Here is a 21,788-nt window from a genome sequence, read left to right on the forward strand (position 1 = left end):
ACAAGAAGTACAATGGCCTGTTCCTAGGGAGGAATAACTCCATGCATTACTACAGGTTGGGGGCCAACCAGCTGGAGAACAGCTTGGCAGAGAAGGACCTGGGAGTCCTGGTGGACAAGTCAAACATTGGTCAGCAACACACCCTTGTGGCAAAGAAAGCCAATGGTATCCTGGGCTGCATTAGGAAGAGCATTGCCAGCAGGTTAAGGGAGGTGATCCTTCCCCTCTGGTGAGGCCACACCTGGAATACAGTGTCCAGTCTTGGGCTCCCCAATACAAGAGAGATATGGAACTCCTGAGTCCAGCAGAGGGCTACTAAGATGCTTAAGGGACTGGAGCATGTCATGTACGAGGAAAGGCTGAGAGAGCGGAGACAGTTTAGCCTGGAGAGGAGAAGCCTCAGGGGGTATCTTATCAATATGTATATGTATCTGAAGGGAGGGTGTAAAGAGAATGGTGCCAGACTCTTCTCAGTGGTGCCCAGTGGCAGGATGAGAAGGAATGGGCACAAACTGAAACAAATGAAATTCTATTTAAGCATAAAAATAATATATATTTTTGGTGAAGGTGGTTGAATGTTGGAACAGATTACCCAGAGAGGTTGTGGAGTGTCCATTCTGGGAGATATTTAAAACCAGACTGGACCTGGTCCTGGGCAGCCTGCTCTAGGTGACCCTGCTTGAGCAGGGGTGTTGGACCAGATGATCTCCAGAGTTCCTTTCCAGCCCCAACTTATCTGCGATCCTGTGACCTCTTGTGAAATCCCATCTTAAGGAAAGTCATACATTGAGAAGGAAATGCGCAGGAATACAAGAATGACACAATACACATGCCAGTGCTGAAAACTTGCTATGTAAAACAAAGTAATTTTACCTTAAGCTCTTTTGAGTACTACAGTTTTATATACTACCCCTGCCTTTCCATTAATGAGATATCGTTTGTAAGGTTCAGGTTGTGATTTCACTGTTGTTGTTCATGTCCTCTAAAGGAATGGGTGAATAGGTGAATAGGGGAAATGGGGGTAGTTTTATGAGTGTTGTTTTGTAGACTTTATAAAAGAAATTGCTAAGTAGAATCAAATTTGTTCTCAGGAGAAAGCCCTTTTTTGTTTTTCTGCTCAGAGAATGGTTACAGATAATTAAAAAAATCAACTTTCATTTTAATCCTATTGGATGTTGTTCACCAGTTTCATCAATGATAGAAATGATAGAATGATTGAAAACAGAAATGTCGTAAAAGCTTTTCTGACCTCAACTCCTCACAACTATCTTATAGCTCACAAGAGCCTCCTTGGTACAACTTGATTTTTTAAACTCTTATTCAAAGATAACTGCCTCTAATAAACCTGTAATTATGTATAAAAGTGTGGGGTGTGTCCCCAACTTCTGGGACCAGCAGATGAAAAAGGGGCAATAGCATTGACAAGGAGACTGACCTACAATGGAGGAAAAGAAGGAATAGAAGAAAATGAAGGGAAAAAACCCTACAACAGTGAAAATAGTAAAAATAGGTAAAGTGGGGAAAGTAATCTTGATACCTTCCTAAAGAAACATTGATACAGAGAACAATTAAATCTGGACTTATGGATGCCATTTTCCTTTTTAACAGCTGTGAGTAGAAGAGAGTTTATCTATGGGAGAATAAATGGTCTTGCTTGATCCAGGGGTATGTTTGAATGCAATCACTTCTTCCATGGGTTCCTCCACTTTTGAGGCAGGCAAAAATGCAGAATATAGACACATACCTTTAAATTTCAGCTTTAAATTTAATAGACATTGAGCAAAATCTCACTGAAGCTCTTTAAAAGCACATGGAGCACAGGAAGGTGATGGGGAACAGCCATCCAACAGGAAATTGTGCCTGACCAATCTGATTGCCTTCTATGAGGAGGTGACTGACTTTGTGAATAAGAGGAGAGAAGTGGATGTTGATTCCCTGAATTTAGCAAAGCCTTTGAAATAGTCACCTATCATATCCTTATAGACAGATTGATGGGATTGGGGCTGAATAAATGGACTACAAGATGGATGGAAGATTGGCTGGACTGTCAGGATGAAATGGTTATGATCAGAAATACAAGACTCCCCTGAAGGCTGGTCACTAGTGGCATTCCCTCAAGCATTAATACTAGGGTCAACACTGTTTAACATCCTTATCAATAATCCAGTTGAAGGAATAGGGTGTACTTGTACTCTCAATAAATTCATGCATGATACCAAATTAGAGAGAGAAGTCAATGTCATGATGCTCAGGGAAGAATGCAGGAAGAGACTGACCACAGCTGTTGCAAAGAAAGCAATGTTTGTATTGTAATTCAACTGTGTATTCCAATTGCTACACCCTGCTAAGTGCAATTTGTACTTATATTGTGTTTAAGTACATTGCTGTATTGTTCTCCTAAATCAGAATACTGTTTAATGTCAAAGAACTTCAAATAAGTAAATTTGGTATTAAACAAACCTTCCACAAACCAAATATCTAAAAGAACCAGGTTAGAGAGTATTGGACTCTGATGCTGGGGAGGGATAACCCCATACACCAATACAGTCCAGGGTACTATTGGCTGGAAAGCAACTTTGCAGAAAAGGGCCAGGGGTCCTGGTGGACAACAAGCTGAACATGAGCCAGTGATGTACCCTTGCAGCAAAGAAGGCCAACAGTTGTCAGCAGGCTGAAGGAGGTTATCCTTCCCCTCTACTCAGCACTGGTGAGACCACATCTAACACACAGTGCCCATTTCTGGTCTCCCTGGTACAAGAAAGACATGGACCTACTACAGTGAGTCCAGAGAAGGGCCAATAAGATGTTTAAGGGATTAGAGCATATGACATACAAGAAGAGGCTAAGAGAGCTGGGATTGTTTAGCCTAGAGCAGAAAAGGCACAGGAATCTTATCAATGTGTTTAAACACCTAATGGGGGTAGTAAAGAAGATGATACTAGGCTCTTCTCAATGATGCCCAGTGAAATGACAAGAGGAAATGAACACAAATTGAAATACAGGACATTTCTTTTAAATATAAGATACTTTTCTACCGTGAGGGTTGTCAAACACTGGAACAAGTTTCCCAGAGGGGCTATGGAGTCTCCATCCTTGGAGATGTTCAAGATCTGACTCGACAAGGCCCTAAGCAACCTGCTCTAATTGATCCTGTTTTGAGTAGGAGGGTTGGACTAGACATTCTCCAGAGATCCTTTCCAACCTCAACCATTCTATGATCCTACAAGCATGACCAAACACTGGAATAAGGACGAAGAGAGGTGGTGAGATTTGCATCCCTGCAGATATTCAAACTCACCTGGACAAGTTCTTCAGCAATTTGGTCTAACTAGACTTGCTTTGAGCAGGATGTTGGTCTGTAGGCCTCCTAGTGTGCTTTCCAAACTATATTATTCTATGATTCTATGATAAAGGCAGCAGGTGTTTTGTTCATGAAGTGGGGAATGTTTCTAGCGCAGGTGAGACTAGTGCAGACACAAGCTGTTCAAGGGAAAGACTTAGCACTAACGAAGTATCTCTGGTAGCAACAGAGAGAAAATGTTATTGCCAGCTTTGGGATCTAGGCAGGTCTGGAAGAGTTCTGAGATGAATTAAGACTGGTACAGAGCTAGCGAGTGGAGAAGCCAGGTGCACTGCTATCGTTCCACTTTGCCCAGGTGCTAGGTTCTGTCCCCCTGACCACATGCTCATGGGAGGTGGTGCACATTCCTCTGAATGCTCTACTCCCTTCCTTTAGGATCAACCAAAATGAGCTAGACTGGTGATTTAACAGTGGACACTGGAGGAGCTGCTCTGTAATATAGCTGTGCTTTTGTGACAGTTTCCTAAACAAGGTCACTAGTGCCATGTGAGGTCTCCTGAGACCTCTGCACATGTGTGGGGGTAATGCTCCCAGCTTCCCCCCACATCTGGTGCCAGTTGCAAGCAGTCTGCATTCCTGTGCCTCACATGCCGAAAGGGAGGATGTCAAGACTTTGAGATAAGGCCTGCTTGGGTGTAAGAACTTTGAGAAACAAAGCCTCTTCTCACTGCTAGGTCTGGAATTATCTCCTCCTCATCAGGGCCTTGAGAGACAACACCTGCTTTCACTGCTGGGGCAGTGTTAATCATTGAAGACTGGAATTAACTCCTTCTTACCCCAGCTATGGGATCTCTCCTTGGGACCATCACTGCAAAGAGTAAAGCAGTCACTCGCAGTCACTCAAACTCCTTTCTTCAGTGCTGAAGAGTGCGCAAGGCAGCTAGTCTGCTGTTGGGGGTGTTTGGCCACCCCCCCACCCCACCCCATGACTGTGGGTGTGATCATCATAACAACCATGGAGGAGAGTTGAACCCTGCAGCAGCCAAGAGTCAAGGACTGCAACTGCATGAAGAGAACTGCAACTGGCCTAGTGACTCCACCTCCACCTTCCCCTGAAGGGTATAAATAGGTTGGCCTAGGTTGGCCTAGGTCAAAAAAACAGGACAGGTCCTCAGAGAGACTCCTGTAGTACTCCATTTGTTGCAGGCCACCAGGTGGAGTACAACCCATTGACCACTACCGTCTAAGCCTGATAATCCAGCCTGTCTTTTTATCCATCTAGTTGTCCACCCATCCCTACTCTAATGTCCTAATTTGGATGAAAGACTATGATGGAAGACAGTGTTGGAAGCCTTGCAAAAGTTCAGGTAAAGGACATCCACTGAGACTCCCTCATCCATAAATCCAGTGATTTCATCATAGAAATAGGCTGGTCAGGCATGATTTGCATTTGGTAAATCTATGCTGACTGCTTCTTCTTCATGTGACCACAAGTGTGTTCCAGAAAGACTATCTCCGTGATTTTCCTAGGGACTGAAGAGAGGAGGTTGAATGGTCTGTAGTTTCTCAAATCGTGAAGATGTCTACATTGCATGCAAAAATGTATTGCAGCAAAGGAAGAAGCTCTACTGTTCTTTTTTTTTCACCTGGTTTAGTTGCCACAGCTGCACTTGCTTGCTATAGTACCAGGGAGTTTACCCTGCAGTAACTCTGTGCATCCAACGGTAATCTCAAACAACTCAAGGTGGAGATGTCTGCATCGTAAATATCCACATTTAGATAGATGAGTCCCAACTGATGGGACTATCACCGGCTATCCATATTGTTGTTTTATATGTGTCAGGAACAGTGTGTCTTGCACACGGGGAAAGTATTTTGTATGAAGTTGTTCTTTGTGGTGACTAGATGAACGCAACAGCGTGTGGTGTGGATGCTAATGGTGTGCTTCTTCATGAGATGTCTCACTGGGGATATCTCAGAGAACAATCTAAAAGGCATGCCCTCAGGAAAAGCATCCCAGCAAAGCTACTTCAAGTGAATTGCCTTCCACATTTATTTTAATGGAAGTATATCTCTCCATAAATGAAAAGGTTTTTGTTGCATTGTCAGTGGAGGGAACCTAGATGACTAGTTGGATGATACAGCTAGGAGAGATGAATCACACCTTTTGTTCTTAAAATCTAATGTAATAGCAGCTACACCTGGTGCATATTTGCCAGAAAAAAAAGCTTGAGAAACAACTTTCAAAAGGCATAAAAATAATTTGAAACTATTTTTAACCACATAAATATCATATGTAGATCTCTAGTAGAGACACTTAGGACAAATCATTTATAAAGTTTCAAATTGGTCCTCAAAGAGGAGAAAGACAACAATATTGTTCTATATCTGTGTTTATTTTGGCAATATTTTCTTCTTGTTTGCATTCTAGACTGTACTTGATGGAGATTATATTACAGGGTGTCTCTCAAGATGGAAGTGCTAGTAGAAGAACTTAAGAAATTAAAAGAAAAAAGAAAAAAAAAGAAAAAAAACTGAAAAATGCCAGTACCAGAATTTACTTATTTATACCTCAAGTATTAAATACTTGCATTTCTATATTGTGCAACCTTTCCCTTGTATCTAATATGGTATCAGAGGTCTAGAAGATGCCTTGTGTGGTATCAAGGGGGAATCTGAGAAACTACAGACCAGTAAGTGTCACATCTGTACTGGACAAGTTAGAACTGTGATAGAATATATAATTAATGGATACATGCATAAGAATACATACTGGCAACACAGGAAAGTAAGAATTCATGGCTCAAAAATACGTTGGAGATCTTTGAAGGAGTCAATAAGCAAGGTACATCCAGTTATGGTATATCTGGATTCCAAAAGGCTTTCAAAATGAAAAGATAGCAGAGAGAGCATCCCTTATTCCACCATACACCAGAGAAAATTAGAACTGTGCAGAATCCATGGAAAATGCCTTACACAGGATCCATAGCCTTATCATCCATCCCTTTACTAAGAACATCAGCATCCTTCTCCTCCACAGCACTATGACATTACAATACAATTTAAAATGGATTAAAGACACTGTGTTCACTTCAGACCTACAGCTTAGTGGCAAGGCTGAGAAAATGAGATTTCTGAAAATACCAAACTCGTACTTGTAATTCAAGTGGCATCTAGGATTCACATGTTGCAGTCTAAAAGGCTCTACCTACATTATTAAATTAAACAGTTATCAGTAGTGTTCTCTGGCATTTAAGTCAAATGGCATGAAATGTGCATACCACTTAATGTTTTTTACCTACGTAATGTAGTGGTAACTAGAAAGGATCCCTGACCAAGGCACATCTATGTCAGGGTGAGCTGACTAGCTCACTGGAATATACTAACTGAATTTATTAGACCATCAATGACTGTAAAAGGAGCACACTAGGAGCCTGAATGTTTACTTCAGATGCATATACCTCCATTATACCTAAATTTATATATCTGAAAGTGGAGCTGAATGCCATCCTGATGCCTTTAAGATACATGACCTACAGCTGTTTTCTACTAGTTTAGATCCTTTGGAAGTCTAGTGGGCACTGCAATTACAATGGTGGCCAGTAGAAAAGGCTTACAGAAACACCTATGATAATGGGTCTACACAGAGGGATATTCTGTCTGGTATATTCTCCCATCAATTCAGGGTTTTTCTTAGGCAGTTTCTATATGGATGGGATTCATCTACAATGTAGGTATATGCATTTGAGCTTATTGTCTAGATTCCTTTTATAGTCAAAAGAAAGAAAGAAGTAACTATAGATGGTCATTCATTTAGTTTTAAAGGGATAAAATTTTTTCTGAGTAGGAGGAGAACTAATGACTAATTTAGAAATTTATTTTCTCTGACAGGTAACTTTTGATTTCTGGTCAGCCCTGGCATATCTTATATCCACTCCGTATCCACATATCTTATGCCACAATATAATGAGAACTGAACACAACCTTCTGGTAGGGTCATGCTTACGTGATAACTCAAGACACCATGCCTCAGACACTTGATACAAAAGTTTGAAGTTAGTATTTTTTGGAATGTTCATTTCTTCCAGAATATTGAATGTCTGCAAGTAGATGTAAGCCTGATCTTAAAAATATTACCTTTATAATATGTCAGATTGTATTGTTACAAGCCTATCTCTCAAAAAGAAACAGGTCTCTCTCCTCCTATTACAAACACACTCTTGTACATACAGAAACACATAGAAACAAAATTCAGATACATATTACCTTTTTTTTTTTTTTTTAGAGAGAGCAATTCAGACAGAAGATTTCAGTTGTTCCTCAATGCTCAGTGGTGGCAGCCTAGACTTCAGTTATTCCATGCATTTCTAAGACAGTGAATAAAAGCAAAATTGATAAAAATAGTTTTAAAAATTAGAAGGAGTCACAGACAAATAAAACACTTGGTTCATTCTTGGTTTACCTAACTTATCTTTGGAAGTTTACAATAAGGACATCTCCATCTGAGCTAGCTGTGCTCCAGTGCATAGAAATAGGACTTTTCCAGTTTGATTCATGTGACTTACTTTAGATGTCTAGATACCACAATGTGATTAATTAGGACCTTGAAGTGCCTGCACCTTTTGAATGATTATAAAAGGTCTCCATATTACAGCTCAGATGGAGACAACCACAGTGTAAATGTCTAAATCCGGTTCAGTGAGTCCACAACTTCACCTGATCTGAATGTCTCAGATTTATAATCCTTGCTTTTATTCATAACACTGATCAACTGTGATCACGAAAGCTTCTGGATGACAAGACCTGGGACTTGATGCTCCTTGTCTTACATTCTAGCTATCTGTCTCTAGTGAATTGGGCACTGTGGTTGTTCTTTTCTTTAGTAAAGAGGCTAAAAAAAGCCTTTCCTTTTGAACAGTTTTTTCAGAGCCCCTTTTACTTCTTTGTTTCAAAGGTTGAAGATGAAAGGGTTTAGCATGGGAATAACAATAGTATAGAGGATAGAAATGACATTGCTTTTGTATGGTGAGGATGTGGCCCCAGGCTGAGCATACTTGAAAAAGACAGTTCCAAAGAACAAGCTAACGGCCAGCATGTGGGAAGAGCAAGTGGAGAAGGTCTTGCGCCTGCTCTCAGCTGAAGGCATTTGGATAATGGTTGTAATTATATAACCATAGAAGATTAAAAACTACCAAGGCAGTGCTCACAATAATAGATCCACATACACTGAGCATTATTATTTCATTGACAAATGTGTCTGAGCAGGAGATGTGCATCGCTACAGGAATATCACAGAAGAAGTGGTTTATTTCTTTGGGCCCACAAAAGGACAAGCTGAATGTAAAGCCTGTCTGGATGGTGCAGTTAATGCAGCCTGACAGATAAGAGCCCATGAGCATACAAACACAGAGTCTTTTATTCATAGTGACTTGGTACAGCAGTGGGTTGCAGATGGCAGAGAAGCAATCATAATCCATCAGAGCAAGGAAGAAGGCTTTTGTTGTGCCAAAGAGAGAGAAGCATAGCCATTTTAGGAAATGATTCTTCTGCCCAGTGAGAATGTCAGTGCTGCTTTGGGGATGATGACAGAGGAACAGCAGGTGTCCAAGATAGACAACTTCTCTAGGAAAAAATACATAGGAGTGTGCAGCTTGGAGTCCATTCTAATGATGAGTATCATACCAGAATTTCGTACCACTGTGACAACATACATTGTTGCAAAGAGAACAGAGAGGAGGACTTGCAATTCTGGATGGGATTTGTACCCAACCAAAATGAACTCAGTTACCTTGGTGTGGTTTTCCACGGTTCCTTTCAAGCACAGTTCAAATAAGAAATAATGCTGCAGTGGACTTCAGGCACATGGACACTTTGCCTAGGGAAGCAATTAGAGAAACAAGATAATATATACAAGAGATATGAGGTAAATGGAGAGCAATGGAAAATGAAGTAATCTATCATATCTGCAGATGTCTCTAATATATTCACATATATCTGAACCAGTCATCCTGTCTCATTTTCTAGAAAGTGTTGAAAAAGAAATATTTTACATGCAGCTCATCTGAGCTATAGTACAGGTCCACTACAGAATGAAATTTCTGTTTCTTGATTGATTGTAAAGGTAGTGTACACAACAATTTCAGATGTAAATGGACAGAAAAGTATGACCCTAAGATAGCAGCTAACCCATAAAAGACAAAAAAATTGTAAAAAAATTGTTAAAAAAGGCAACGTTTTTCTTTCTGTGAGTTTTTTTTTCTTTTTTATGAGGATTTGGAACAAAATTCTCAAATATAGAGACTTCTTAAGAAATAAATTTTCTATATGGAAATAATTACCTCACAGAGGGTGTTCCCAAAGAAAATTAATTGACAGAAAAAATTCAAACAACTGTTTTTAATTATATTTAATCACTTTGTCTTCAGCAAGTGGGTGTCATCTCCCCTAGCCTTGAATATTTACAGTAGGTAGATGCCTACATTAGAGCTGATAATTTAGATGGCCTTTAAATTCTGTGGAGAGAAATAAACACTTAGAATATTTACCACAGAAGGCACGAATCATGTTCTAGGATTGTATGTATCTCTCCATTGACCTAAAGGGAAGACCAGCTCAGATGTAGCTATCTAGTCTGTAGATGTATAAAGCTAAGTGATATGAATCCCCATCCAGTTTTTTGGTTTTTTTTCACTGTTTTCTCTGTCGTCATTTCCATTAGAGCTCTCATTTACTTAATCCTTTTAAAACACTGAATTCGTTCCTTGTATATTACTTGAATCATACCTTGATAATCCTTGATATGCACCCTCAGTAGCCATATTTACTTCTTGTTTGTTCTTTTTGTATTCATGTATCTTAAAGGAGAAAATAACTTTGGAGAGAGAATTTTTCTTTGCACAGTCTTGCTCATCTAACCTTTTCACTAGGTTCATTTGGGATTCTTATATGCACAGAATCTAAGTTTAAAGACATTCAAGATTAAGCATCCAGTCTAAGCCTGTTGTCTGTAGATTCTTTTGTCAAAGGAGCAAAACAGACACAGCACAGTGTGATCCTATTATATACGGCTAAGACAGGGGGAATAATAGTCCCTTGGAGGTATCTATTTTCATTACAAAAACAAACAAGCCATCAAGAAAATGAGAGGACAAATGAAAGACCTTTTTGAACAGTGAGAAAATAACTACCTCAATCAACAAGGACAAAAAGAAAAAAAATTCAAAATTGTATGTTAATGTCGTCAGCCATTTGATGGATGCCTTGATGAAAGCCTTGCCTGATCTCATTGTCCTTATTCTTAAATGTTTATTTTTATTCTGTTTTTGTCTAATCATTAATGTTTTAAATGTAACACACAAAATTATGAAATATTTTCATAATAATGAAATAACTTTTTGATGGAAATATATTCTATAGCCTATTAAAATCATTCTGTTTTAATAATCATCACTATTGCTATAAGTAAACTACTTCTACAAAGCTTACAGAAGTCTAAGCTAGGAATGAAGCTGCTGGAAATGCTTTCACAGTCAATGAGAGAGAGAGGTACTTCAGGATGATGACTGATTCCAGAATAGTCTGTTTCTCCATTGATCCCATTGTAGACCCATTAAATACTTGCCTATTGTTAATTAACTTAATTTTGGCAAAAGGTAACCATCTTAATAAGTCCTATTTACTCTAAGTGCTATGGAATCCAAATAAAGACCTAATTATTTTTAAGTCAGTTGTATCACTAACCTTAGCAAAGCAAAGCTCATGCTTCACAAATCACAACACAACAGCCCTTCTAATATCATGATTTAGTTCAGGTATGGTTTTGGAATTCATATCTCTCGATCACCTTGCCAGAAGCATTAAGAATCTTTTCTACTCATCTGTTTTTTTCAATATTCTGTTGGCAATCAATACTTCTTGAGAAACTCACTGACCTTTCAAACTCATTGGTTTTGAAGACGTTCTCCCTACTGTGTTGCTGATCTCTACCTTTACATGTCTGCATAAAAAACACTTGGAACTCAGCTTCTAGAGTTTTAGATCTTCACACCAGACGTGTAAACCTCAAATGAGGTACTTTTCCCTTGTGCCATTTCTCTTTGCTGTTTAAAAAAAAAAAAAAAAATAGAGTAAGTTAGAGTAAATGTAATGATGCTTCTAGGTATCTTTTATCATTATTTTTTTCAGTGTTTCTTACATAGAAATCCTCCCGCCCCTTTTAGACTTCATTCCTATAAGCAAAACTTTGTGGACCCAATGTCAACCCTATTAGTCATGAGAATCTACTAAAACAGAACAGAGGCCAGTGTCATTCTGCCAACCAGTGTGTTTCCTTCCTCTAAAACTGAAGTTTTCACTAAATTTTCTCTATTCTCTGAATGACAGGGAGAGCATACTTACACCCTGAGACTTAGAGATGCGATTCAGATACCCAAAAGTGAGGGTCTAGCTTCTAAGGGATAACAGGCCTGGATTCTAGCAGGCACTCCAGCAGAGTACAATCATCCACCAAGCCCTCTGTGGATGTCTCAGACACCCTAGGACATGTGTTCTTTTTCAACAACAAAACTTACAGTCTTTTCAGCACAGTGGCATTACATTTAGGTCCAATGGACTATACTAAATTCTCCTTCTTTGGGAGACTTACTTTAAATAAATCTACATGAAATTGTTGTTTCTTTTCTTGATATAAAAACTTGGGAAACTCTGTGACTTGTGATAGAACAACACATGCAGGCTACTTTACTTTTGCTTACATTCTCACCCATTCCCAGTGGCACTAAAGAAAAGTTAAAGAGTAGCAAGGTTTTCAAGACCCAGGATTTGACTTTTAGTCTTATTTATATTAATTTGGGGAGGTAATTTATTTAAAAAATTTAAAGGCACCATACCTTCAAGTTGCAAGACTGTCTATTAAGAAAGCTTCTAAAAAGACATTTTTAGAAGCTAGAGAGAACTTGCATTCTCAGAATGTTTCTGTTTGTATAATACTTGGGTGTGATCCCTGCTTCCCTAAGATCAATTAGGGAAGACTGTAGCCTTCTCAGCTTTGCAGAGAAGGACCCAGCTTTGCAAAGAAGGACCTGGTGATCCTGATGGAGGAATAACCCCACGCACAAGTACAGGTTGGGGGTTAACCTGCTGGAAAACAGCTCTGTGGAGAAAGACCTAGGGGTCCTGGGGTACTACATGGTCCTGGTTAACCATGGCACCAATGTGCTCTTGTGGCCAAGAAGCCAAGAGGTGGCCATGGTATCCTGGGCTGTGCTAGGAAGAGCCTTGTCAGCAGGTCGAGGGAGGTGATCCTCCCTCTCTGCTCAGCCCTGGTGAGGCTGCATCTGGAGTACTGTGTCCAGTTCTGGGCTCCCCAATACAAGAGAGACATGGAGCTCCTGGAGCGAGTCCAGCGAAGGGCTACCAAGATGCTTAAGGGACTGGAGCATCTCTCCTACGAGGAAAGGCTGAGAGAGCTGGGCCTGTTCAGCCTGGAGAAGAGAAGCCTGAGGGGGATTCTTATCAATGTGTATAAGTATCTGAAGGGAGGGTGTCAAGAGGATGGGGCCAGACTCTTTTCTGTGGTGCCCAGCAATAGGATGAGAGGCAACAGGCACAAACTGAAACAGAGGGAGTTCCGTCTGAACATGAGGAAAAACTTGCTTACTGTGAGGGTGACCAAGCCCTGGAACAGGTTGCCCAGAGAGGTCGTGGAGTCTCCTGCCTTGCAGATATTCAAAAACCATCCGGACACAGTCCAGTGCAGCGTGCTCTAGGTGACCCTGCTTGATCAGGGGGATTGGACTAGATGGTCTCCCAAGGTCCCTTCCAACCTCAGCCATTCTGCGATGCTGTGATTCTGTAATGTACTTGGTGATATTTTCCATACTAGGAACTACTCCACTCAATGGAAGCTGCAGCATCCCTGCAGGAGCTGCATCTGCTCACAGCAGTTTACAATCCAGCCGGCTTTCACCCACTCAGAGAATAAAAAAGGGGTAAGCTTTGAGCAAAACAAGAGAGAAACAAGGTGAAGCATAGATTCTGATCTACCGATCAGCAGCATCTTCTAATACAAGGCTTAGAAGAGAATTGCCCAGTCTTTGGAGTTTTTATTGCACATAACTCACTATAAGCACCTGAATTTTTCTCAGTCTTAGGAATGTCTGATAAAACATATTGCTCCGGAAAAAAATGAAGACTATGGTTTTGTTTAGACATCAGTGTTTATGGATTGCTTTTCCTGAGTCAACTTGCATGCTAAGCTAAAATCAGTGAATGCTAGCATAATGTGGATGCAAAAGAAGATGTTATCTAATGAACACATCACACATCATTCCTGAGCAGTAAAGAAGGCAATAAAAATCATCTCCTCCTCCTAATGTACTTTTCTGGTCTGCATTAAAGAGCACAATTGCATTCTGAGGTTGATCTAACGTCACGTGAAACTAGGATTCAAAGAATTTGAGGCATAAAATAGGTAATGTCACCTTTCTCCACAGGGATTAAAATAGGATGGGAACTTCTGGAATTCAGATAATCTCAGTCATTTCAGATACTTGTCATAGCAGAAAGTGAACAATCTCCTGGAAGTTCTTTTTTTTTTCTCCCTTAAGTTCAAACAGGACTTTGTGAAGTAGCTGAAGTTTAGAGAACAAACCTTTACTTATGGGGAAGGGAGTTAATTTACATAGGTGAATTTCCATTTTAAATGCTATATGAGGATCTTGATTTTCAAGTATAGTTTTCCTATGCTCCTACTATATTACCTGAGGAGATACAATCACTAAGGGAGGAGTCGGTTGTCTAAACCTAGACATCTAATGGCATTTCTGATGCCATAAGGTATCCAAGGTACCCACGGGGAGACAGCAGATTTGACACTGGACCCAATGTTTTCTCGAGTAACATTCTGAAGGAAGGCCAAGAGGAACTTCCAGAAGTTCAGCAAAGACAAATGCAAAATCCTGCACCTAGGAAAGAATAACCCAACACTTCTGTGTAAGTTGGGCACTGACTGACTAGGCAACAGCTCTGCAGTAAAGGACCTGGAGGTCCTGGCAGACAAAAAGTTAACACGAGGTAGCAGTGTGTTGCTTCAGTGAAGAATGCCAGCTGCATCCTGCGCTGTATTAGCAAGCCAGCTAAGGTCCAGGGAAAAGATCCTTCCTCTCTGTTTGGCACTTGTGAAACTTGTGTCCAGTTTTGGGTTTCCCACTACAAGAAAGACAACCTGTACAGAGTCCAGCAGAGGGCTGCCAATATTGAAAGGGGGCTGGGGCCCATGGTGTAAAAGGGGAAGCTGAGGGAACTAATTTTTTAAGCATGGAGAAGAGAAAGCTAAGGAGGGACTTAACTGCAGTCTGCCACTATTTGAAGGGAATTACGGAGAAGATGGAGCCACGCTATTCTTAGATGTGCGCAGCTGAAAGGATAAGAAGCAAAGGCTCAAGTTGCAGCAAGTTAAATTCAGAATAGATATTCCAAACCAACCAACCAGCCAGCCAACCAACCACCGTCAGAGTGACGAAGCACTGCAGCAGAATTCCGGAGAGGTTCTGAAATCTCCATCCTTTGAGATTTTCAAAGCTTGACTAGACAAGGCCCTGAACAACCTGACCTGACAGTGAAATACGTGCTGGAGGGTGAACTAAAGACCTCTGAGGTCAAACTCCATTCCTCCAACTAAATTTTTCTATGGTTCTTTGATTTGGATGCCAGGTGGAAAAGCCCGTGACATCTCAAATGGCAATAGACACTGATGTTTAGGCAACTGAATCTCACTCTAGCTATCTGCTGAGTAGGTTTCTACCTAGGTCATAACCTAGGTGTCTATATTCCCACCACAATTCATGGACATCTAGGCAACACATTCAATGGCTTGTAGAGACCCATTCAGCTCAAATTTATTTAGACAACTGGAGCTCAGTTCATTTCTCCACACAGAGATGTTTGGTGCCATTTGGGATCGTAGAATCATAGACTCAAAAAAATGTTGTTTGTCAGAGACCTTTGAATATCCCTAATCCATTCACAGCACAACTATCACCATCTCTAGGTCATGTTAGTGGTGGTTTTGTCTAGCTGAGAGTTGGAAACTTCCAAGGACAGAGATGCTATGAGTTCTCTGGGTAACCTGTTCCAATGCCGTACTGCCTTCCCAGTGAAGAAGTTTCTCGTAATGTCCAATTTGCAACTACTCAGTAGCAAGTTGTTGTCTTTGTCCCTTGTAATAGTGTCTGCCATGGCCAAGAATAGTTTGGCACTACTGTCTCTGTAACTGTAGTCTTCTGCTAGATTACCCAATAGCCTCCTGTTTACCATATTAAATAAGCCCAATTACCTCAACTTCCTGTCATAGTATAGGCGCTCTAGGACACACCTCACCATCTTACTAGGCCTTAGTAGGAACCTCCCGAGTTTATCCACATTATCCTTGAACTGGGGGAGCCCAACACTGGACACAATACTGGACACAAGTGCAGCCTCACCAGCACCATGTGGACAAAAACAAATTCAAACCTTCATTCCAGGGAAACACATGACTTCATACCCCTCCCCGGACATCATAATACATACCATCAGTATCGTGCTGTAGTAACATGACTGGAGTATGGCACATAATCATTATTTTTCACAGTTTTGAATAATTATGCAGAAAATAATTATTGTGGCTTTGGGATACATGGTTTATACTGTGGTCTTCACTGCTTCATTCCAGAGGATGTTAGTTCTGAGCTATCTCAGTTGAGTTCACACTGACAAAACACTCTCAGTTTTCTCCCAAGTATACGCAGTCCTCAAAGGCAGTTTGGACATTTTCTGTATCTGCATTTTACAGCTGAGAAGTGTCTTGGGCTATGTACATATCTGAGCTGGGTTCCTAGGCTCTCTGCAGCCAACACACAAAAACAGACACTACTAGGCTGTAACGTCTTTCATCCTACAGATGGCATCTCGGTTTAAACAGCAGGTGAGTTTTGTTAGCGATTCCTATTTTTCTCTATGATTTATCAAGGAGCCCAGCTGACTAGCGTAGATGTAGATGTCTACAGGCAAGATGGCGTCCGCCCACAGCGGTTAGATTTGGTGGAATCTTTACGACAAGATGAACAACGCTGCTTAGACTAGAGTGACTTGTGCTCCCAGGTGACTTTGAGCTACTGGAGTCGCATACTTTAATTGCCCAATTTGGTCTTTGATAAGATTTACTCTTCTTGCCAAATCAACAGAGGCATTAAACTTCTGCTAAGGATAGGAGTCATGTCACCTAATGTAGCTGTCATAAAACTGGGTAACTAATCTAAGCTAATTGTCTAGATTAATTCTACAATTAAGGAGAAGAACAGGTGCCTCCAGAGACTGACTGATCCCATCCTCAGATGACACGTCTGTGATAGGTGGAATGAAACACTCCCTGGTGATTCTGATTCTCTCCATTGATGAGGGAAGCCTGGATGACTAATTCACAGACACACAAAAACCACACTAAACCCAGCTTTTTTTATAGACTGTGTGAATCTCATTCTCTGAGTAAGCAAAATAGATCTTCATCTCAGATCTGAAGAATATAACCCAGAAATGTCTGTGGAATTTTAAAGGAATATTAGGAATTCAGATTTTAGATTTCAGGAAGGTTCTTGGCTGTCAAATAACTCTAATACATGTACAGAATTAACTTCTGGATGCATCCAGCTCACTCCATTGATTACTAGATTTCCTCCAGACCTTTGAAATCCCTTGTCTCCTGGGATACGTCTTTGACATCCATCCTGCACGGTTATAGCCTGATGACTGGTTGTGTTCACATTGCAAGGTGCCATGGGCTCCAAGGGCTCCATGTGGTCCTGAGGATTTCCTTTTCCCCGGTATTTTTTTCTGTTTCAAATGCCCAAATAATGACAGACTTGTAATGAACTTGTCTGAGTGATGATTTTATAACATGATGTTATATGCTGTATAGCCTGTGAAGGAGTATGAAGGAACAGAGACTGATCATATAGTGCTTGAGGAATTTGCAGGCCAGAGAAACTATCCGTGGTTGTGCATACTACCTATGGTGAGCATTAATTAGAACAAACTGGCCATGGAGTTGCATTTGGCCTGGCCTAAAGGAGAACTACTTTGTTCAGCGACAGAGAAGATCCTCCTGCCGCACCTCCCCCCCCTTCCCCCCTCCCCCCCCCCCAAAAAAAAATTTCCCAAGAGGTTATGGACCAACAGCAGGTTGGGTCTTTTGCAAGAATGGGTTTCCCTTACGTAAATACAGGTGCCTACTGGTATTTCAGATGTGTTAGCGTATTCTGCCTTCTCTCCAGAAAGATGAACGTCTTGCAAAGGATTTGATTTGATCATGCAGGCACAATCACAGATAACTGCTCAGAAAAAAGGTTCATACTACATAGTTCTCAGTAGCTTCCTGAGGCACCTTTGTTGGTAGTTTGATCATAAGAAGAACCATTAGTAGGTAATGAGGAATGTCACCTCTAGAAAATGATTCATAGCAGCTGAGTTAGACTATTGCTTTGATTCACGCCCTGCAGGTGCTGCAGAGAGCGCCTCAAAAAGCTAAAATTAACCTTCATGCATTTCCTTCTTGGATACATCAGTTATACAAAGCAAACACTGAGATCCCATGAGTAATTATCTTACACTGAACTACTTTTTTACGAACAGGTAAGAAGCAACCACATCTGCATGCTTTTCAGAACTACGACAGCTACTGGATTTGGGTTAGGTAGTTTTAATTAAACCAGTCCGTGAGTGTGACCACAGAACTGCTGAACTGGTGTGAAGGTAAGAAGAGAAGGAAGCTTTTCACTGTTATCCTTCTTCAGGAACTTTTGTAGGATAGCGATCTCCCTCCATGGAGGAATTAATCCACTGACGTTTGAACACCTAAAGCATACATCTGACCTACAGTGAGCAACAGATTTAGACATCTGAGCTGACTGTTGACATTCACTTTAGAGTCAAGCAAGAGAGAAATGGACAAGGCTATAATGATCCAGCTGAGCTATTTTAGACTTTTTTTCTTTAGACGAGAGCAATAATACTTGTAACTGCCTGTATATGTCTCTATTCTCCATAAAGATGACAAACTCAGTTGCATATTAGATAACTAAACTGTAGCTATCTAAATTGCAGCAGATAAATTCTAGCTTCTCAATATAGTCTTTTCATTTTGAGGCAGTTCAGGTATATACTCTAGTTCAAGAGAGTCAAAAATGTAAGCATGTTATTTGACTTAGGAGGATGGTTATTACTCTCTTGCAATTATTTACGTAGAGAATTTGCTGGCGTGTAAGATGAATATTTTGAAATTTAAAACACTCACATATCCCCAGTTTTGTAGATGGAATTAATCTTGGCCAGGACATGAAGTACTGAAAACATGTAGCGTAGAGAAAAAATGGTTAATAATATGTTTTGCACTGACTAAGAGAAAATGCTGCAATTCATGTTCTGTTCATTTCTGCTTTACCAAGTCTTACATTTTTTTTCCTGTGGAAGATTCCAGAATTAATTTTCTGATTCTGCTTAGATATGCGGAATTCCTCATGGTTAGTAAAGACTGATAGTAATACGGTTATGAAGCTGTATGAGTTTGCAGGTTATAAGTCTTCAGTCATGGTTTGTATTACTGCTTCTGAAGCTACCAAAGGTTTTAAGTGAATAGTTTCTAGACTGGAGTTGCTGTGTCAAGGAAATATTTTATGTAGAGAGAAATTCTTCCATTACTGAAAACCTGTTTTTATCATGTTCTTTTCTCTAATGATATTTGTGTGTGAGGGGGTTCTGTTTGTTTGTTTGTTTAACATGACATAAAATATTACATGAGTAGAACTTTAAATCAGGATGAAAAAGCTTTTCTTGTCTTAGAGAGATGAGAGGATGGTGCAGTTAAAGGAGAGAAGTATGCATTCTCCACTTCGGTAGTTGTTGTATGTTTTTATCTTTTCAACTTGGTTTGTAGATATTGAGACTAATATGTGAAAACAGGCTCAAGTAAAATTATGGAAAAGGTTGATAGATGTAGAAATGGAAGGAGAAAACCGTTGGGGGGTGGGGTGGGGGGGGGGGGAAGAGGCACAGCCTGAGAAACGCATTCTTCCAAAAGGTGCTTCATCTTCTCCAAGAGCTTTGTTTAGAATGATGCATATTACCCTCTGGAAGTACTTATTTCTTTTGGTGACTGTCTCAGGCTTTATATGCCAGGAAAATATAGTGGGACTGAACTCTACTCTGCAGACAGCATGGGAATGTCTTGGCTTTGCAAAACTGAGCCCAGTTACCTAAGTCATGCAGATGCGTTCTGGATATCCAAAATGTCTTGAAACTCAAAGAGAACTGGGCATCCAGCTGTTATGTGTTCCTTCAGAAAAATTGCCTAGAAAATGCAAAATATAATGGCTTATTTTAAAACATGAACTTTTGTAGTACATGCCCCCAAAGAGCCTGATCTCTCTTTAGATATCCAACTCCTATGCATTCCAGCAATAACCTAGTTCTCTAATTATGAACCATATATCAAAATACGTGTTTGTATATCTTCAAAACAGTATATAATCTGAATGTAATAATGTTCTTCTTTTTCTCCCTCTCATGTTTTTTTTTGTTTTATCATTCTTTCTCATTTTCCTTTCTTTTTAACTTACTATATTTTTCCTTTTTCTTCTTCCGCAGTTTGTCTCACTGTTTCTTCGTTTTTAAAAATCTTCCACATTTTTTTTCTCTTTTATTCTCTTTACTTTTCCTCTGAAGCTTGATGCTATGCCCCTTGCCATGAAGCAGGAAAACAGCACAAATTTCCAGGAATTCATCCTCTTGGGATTCCCAACAATTATGGAGCTTCAGATGTTGCTCTTTGTGATATTCCTAGTGGCCTACATGCTGACAATCTTGGAAAATATGCTCATCATTATCCTGATAAAGATGAACCATCACCTTCACAAGCCCATGTATTTCTTTCTCAGCAACCTCTCCTTCTTGGAGGCTTGGTACATCTCAGTCACTGTCCCCAAACTGCTACTGAATTTTCTGGTTGAAAGCAAGAGCATATCTTTTGTAGGCTGCATGACCCAGCTTTATTTCTTCAGCTCCCTTATTTGCACTGAGTGTGTCCTCCTTGCGGTCATGGCCTATGATCGTTATGTGGCCATCTGCAACCCCCTGCGCTATCTGGTTATCATGAACCACCGATTCTGCATGCAACTAGCGATATGCTCCTGGCTCACTGGCTTCCTGGCCTCCATGCTGAAAATATTTTTCATCTCTCAGCTGTCTTTTTGTGGTTCTAATGTCATCAACCACTTCTTCTGTGACATCAGCCCCTTGCTGAACATGTCATGTGCTGACATGACAACGGCTGAAATAGTAGATTTCATTCTGGCCTTGTTTATCTTGCTGGTTCCACTCTCGGTCACTATCATCTCCTATATATGCATCATCAGCACCGTCCTGCACATCCCCACAACCGAGGGCAGGAAGAAAGCCTTCTCCACCTGTGTTTCTCACCTCACTGTTGTCACTGTCTTCTTTTCAGCCACCTTGTTCATGTACGCACGGCCCAAGAGAATCCACCCTTTTGACTTAAACAAGCTGGTGTCAATTGTGTACACTGTTGCAACCCCCATGCTCAACCCCTTCATTTATTGTCTGAGGAACCAGGAGGTTAAAGGAGCTTTGAAAAAAATTTTCAGTGTTGCACAGACTGTCCCCAAAGTGCCTCAATCCATCACTATTCTCCATTAAGATAGTCTCTCATAGACAGAATATGAATGTAAGCGTTAGAAGGAGAGGATCTAAGATTAGAATTTAGGAGGTACTTATTCAGAACTGTAACCATCATAAAGCTGGCAAATGAAAAACCGGAAGGATACATATAGTCACTTATCCTCAAGAGAGATCACCCTTCTACCCATTACCTTCAAATGCTCTTCCTTTTTTGATGACATATTAGGTTCACGCACAGTGAAGTTACTCATTTGACTCAGAGACACTGCAAGGAACAAAAAGACATGTCCAACATACCGTATGCCAATGGATTTGATAAAACAACTGAAATGTTGTTCCGTTCACGAGGAGTTCCAACTCCAGGCAATATCTGACACCTAAGGGGAGATTCATGTGCCTAACTAAAGCCACATGCCTAATGTTTTAATGACCTTGCGTATTCTGCCCGGCCTCCAGATGCCATACCAGCAGGAAGTGTTTCTTCCATGGTTTGTGTGTCATATCTGCCTACCCAAAGGGGAGGTCTCAGGCAGTCCAGAATATAAAAACCTACAAGATGCCTATGCTTTGGAACCTGAATCAGTCCTCTTGGAAGAGAGTAATAGCAGAAGGAAAAACTGTATTCACGGTGGAATGATACAAACCCATCTTCTTACGTAAGGTTGAAATAAATACTCCAAATAATTATTTATTTATTTATTTGTTTGTTTCTTTTATTTTTTTACATTTTGCAGGACATGCATTACTTCCTATTCTTACA

At 40.4% G+C, this 21,788-nt stretch overlaps 1 protein-coding gene and 1 pseudogene across 1 annotated transcript; one reads left to right on the plus strand and one right to left on the minus strand.

The window, feature by feature from the left end:
- Positions 1-8,192: 8,192 nt before the first annotated feature.
- On the minus strand, positions 8,193-10,119 carry LOC106488043 (olfactory receptor 5J3-like; annotated as a pseudogene).
- Positions 10,120-14,184: 4,065 nt separating this feature from the next.
- On the plus strand, positions 14,185-21,046 carry LOC106490053 (olfactory receptor 6B1-like). Its single transcript, XM_067316806.1, has 2 exons — positions 14,185-14,196; positions 20,087-21,046. The coding sequence occupies exons 1-2, from the start codon at positions 14,185-14,187 to the stop codon at positions 21,044-21,046; spliced, it is 972 nt and encodes a 323-aa protein (XP_067172907.1).
- Positions 21,047-21,788: the final 742 nt, after the last annotated feature.

Source organism: Apteryx mantelli, unplaced genomic scaffold (genome assembly GCF_036417845.1).
Source record: "Apteryx mantelli isolate bAptMan1 unplaced genomic scaffold, bAptMan1.hap1 HAP1_SCAFFOLD_125, whole genome shotgun sequence".
Lineage (NCBI taxonomy): Eukaryota > Metazoa > Chordata > Aves > Apterygiformes > Apterygidae > Apteryx > Apteryx mantelli.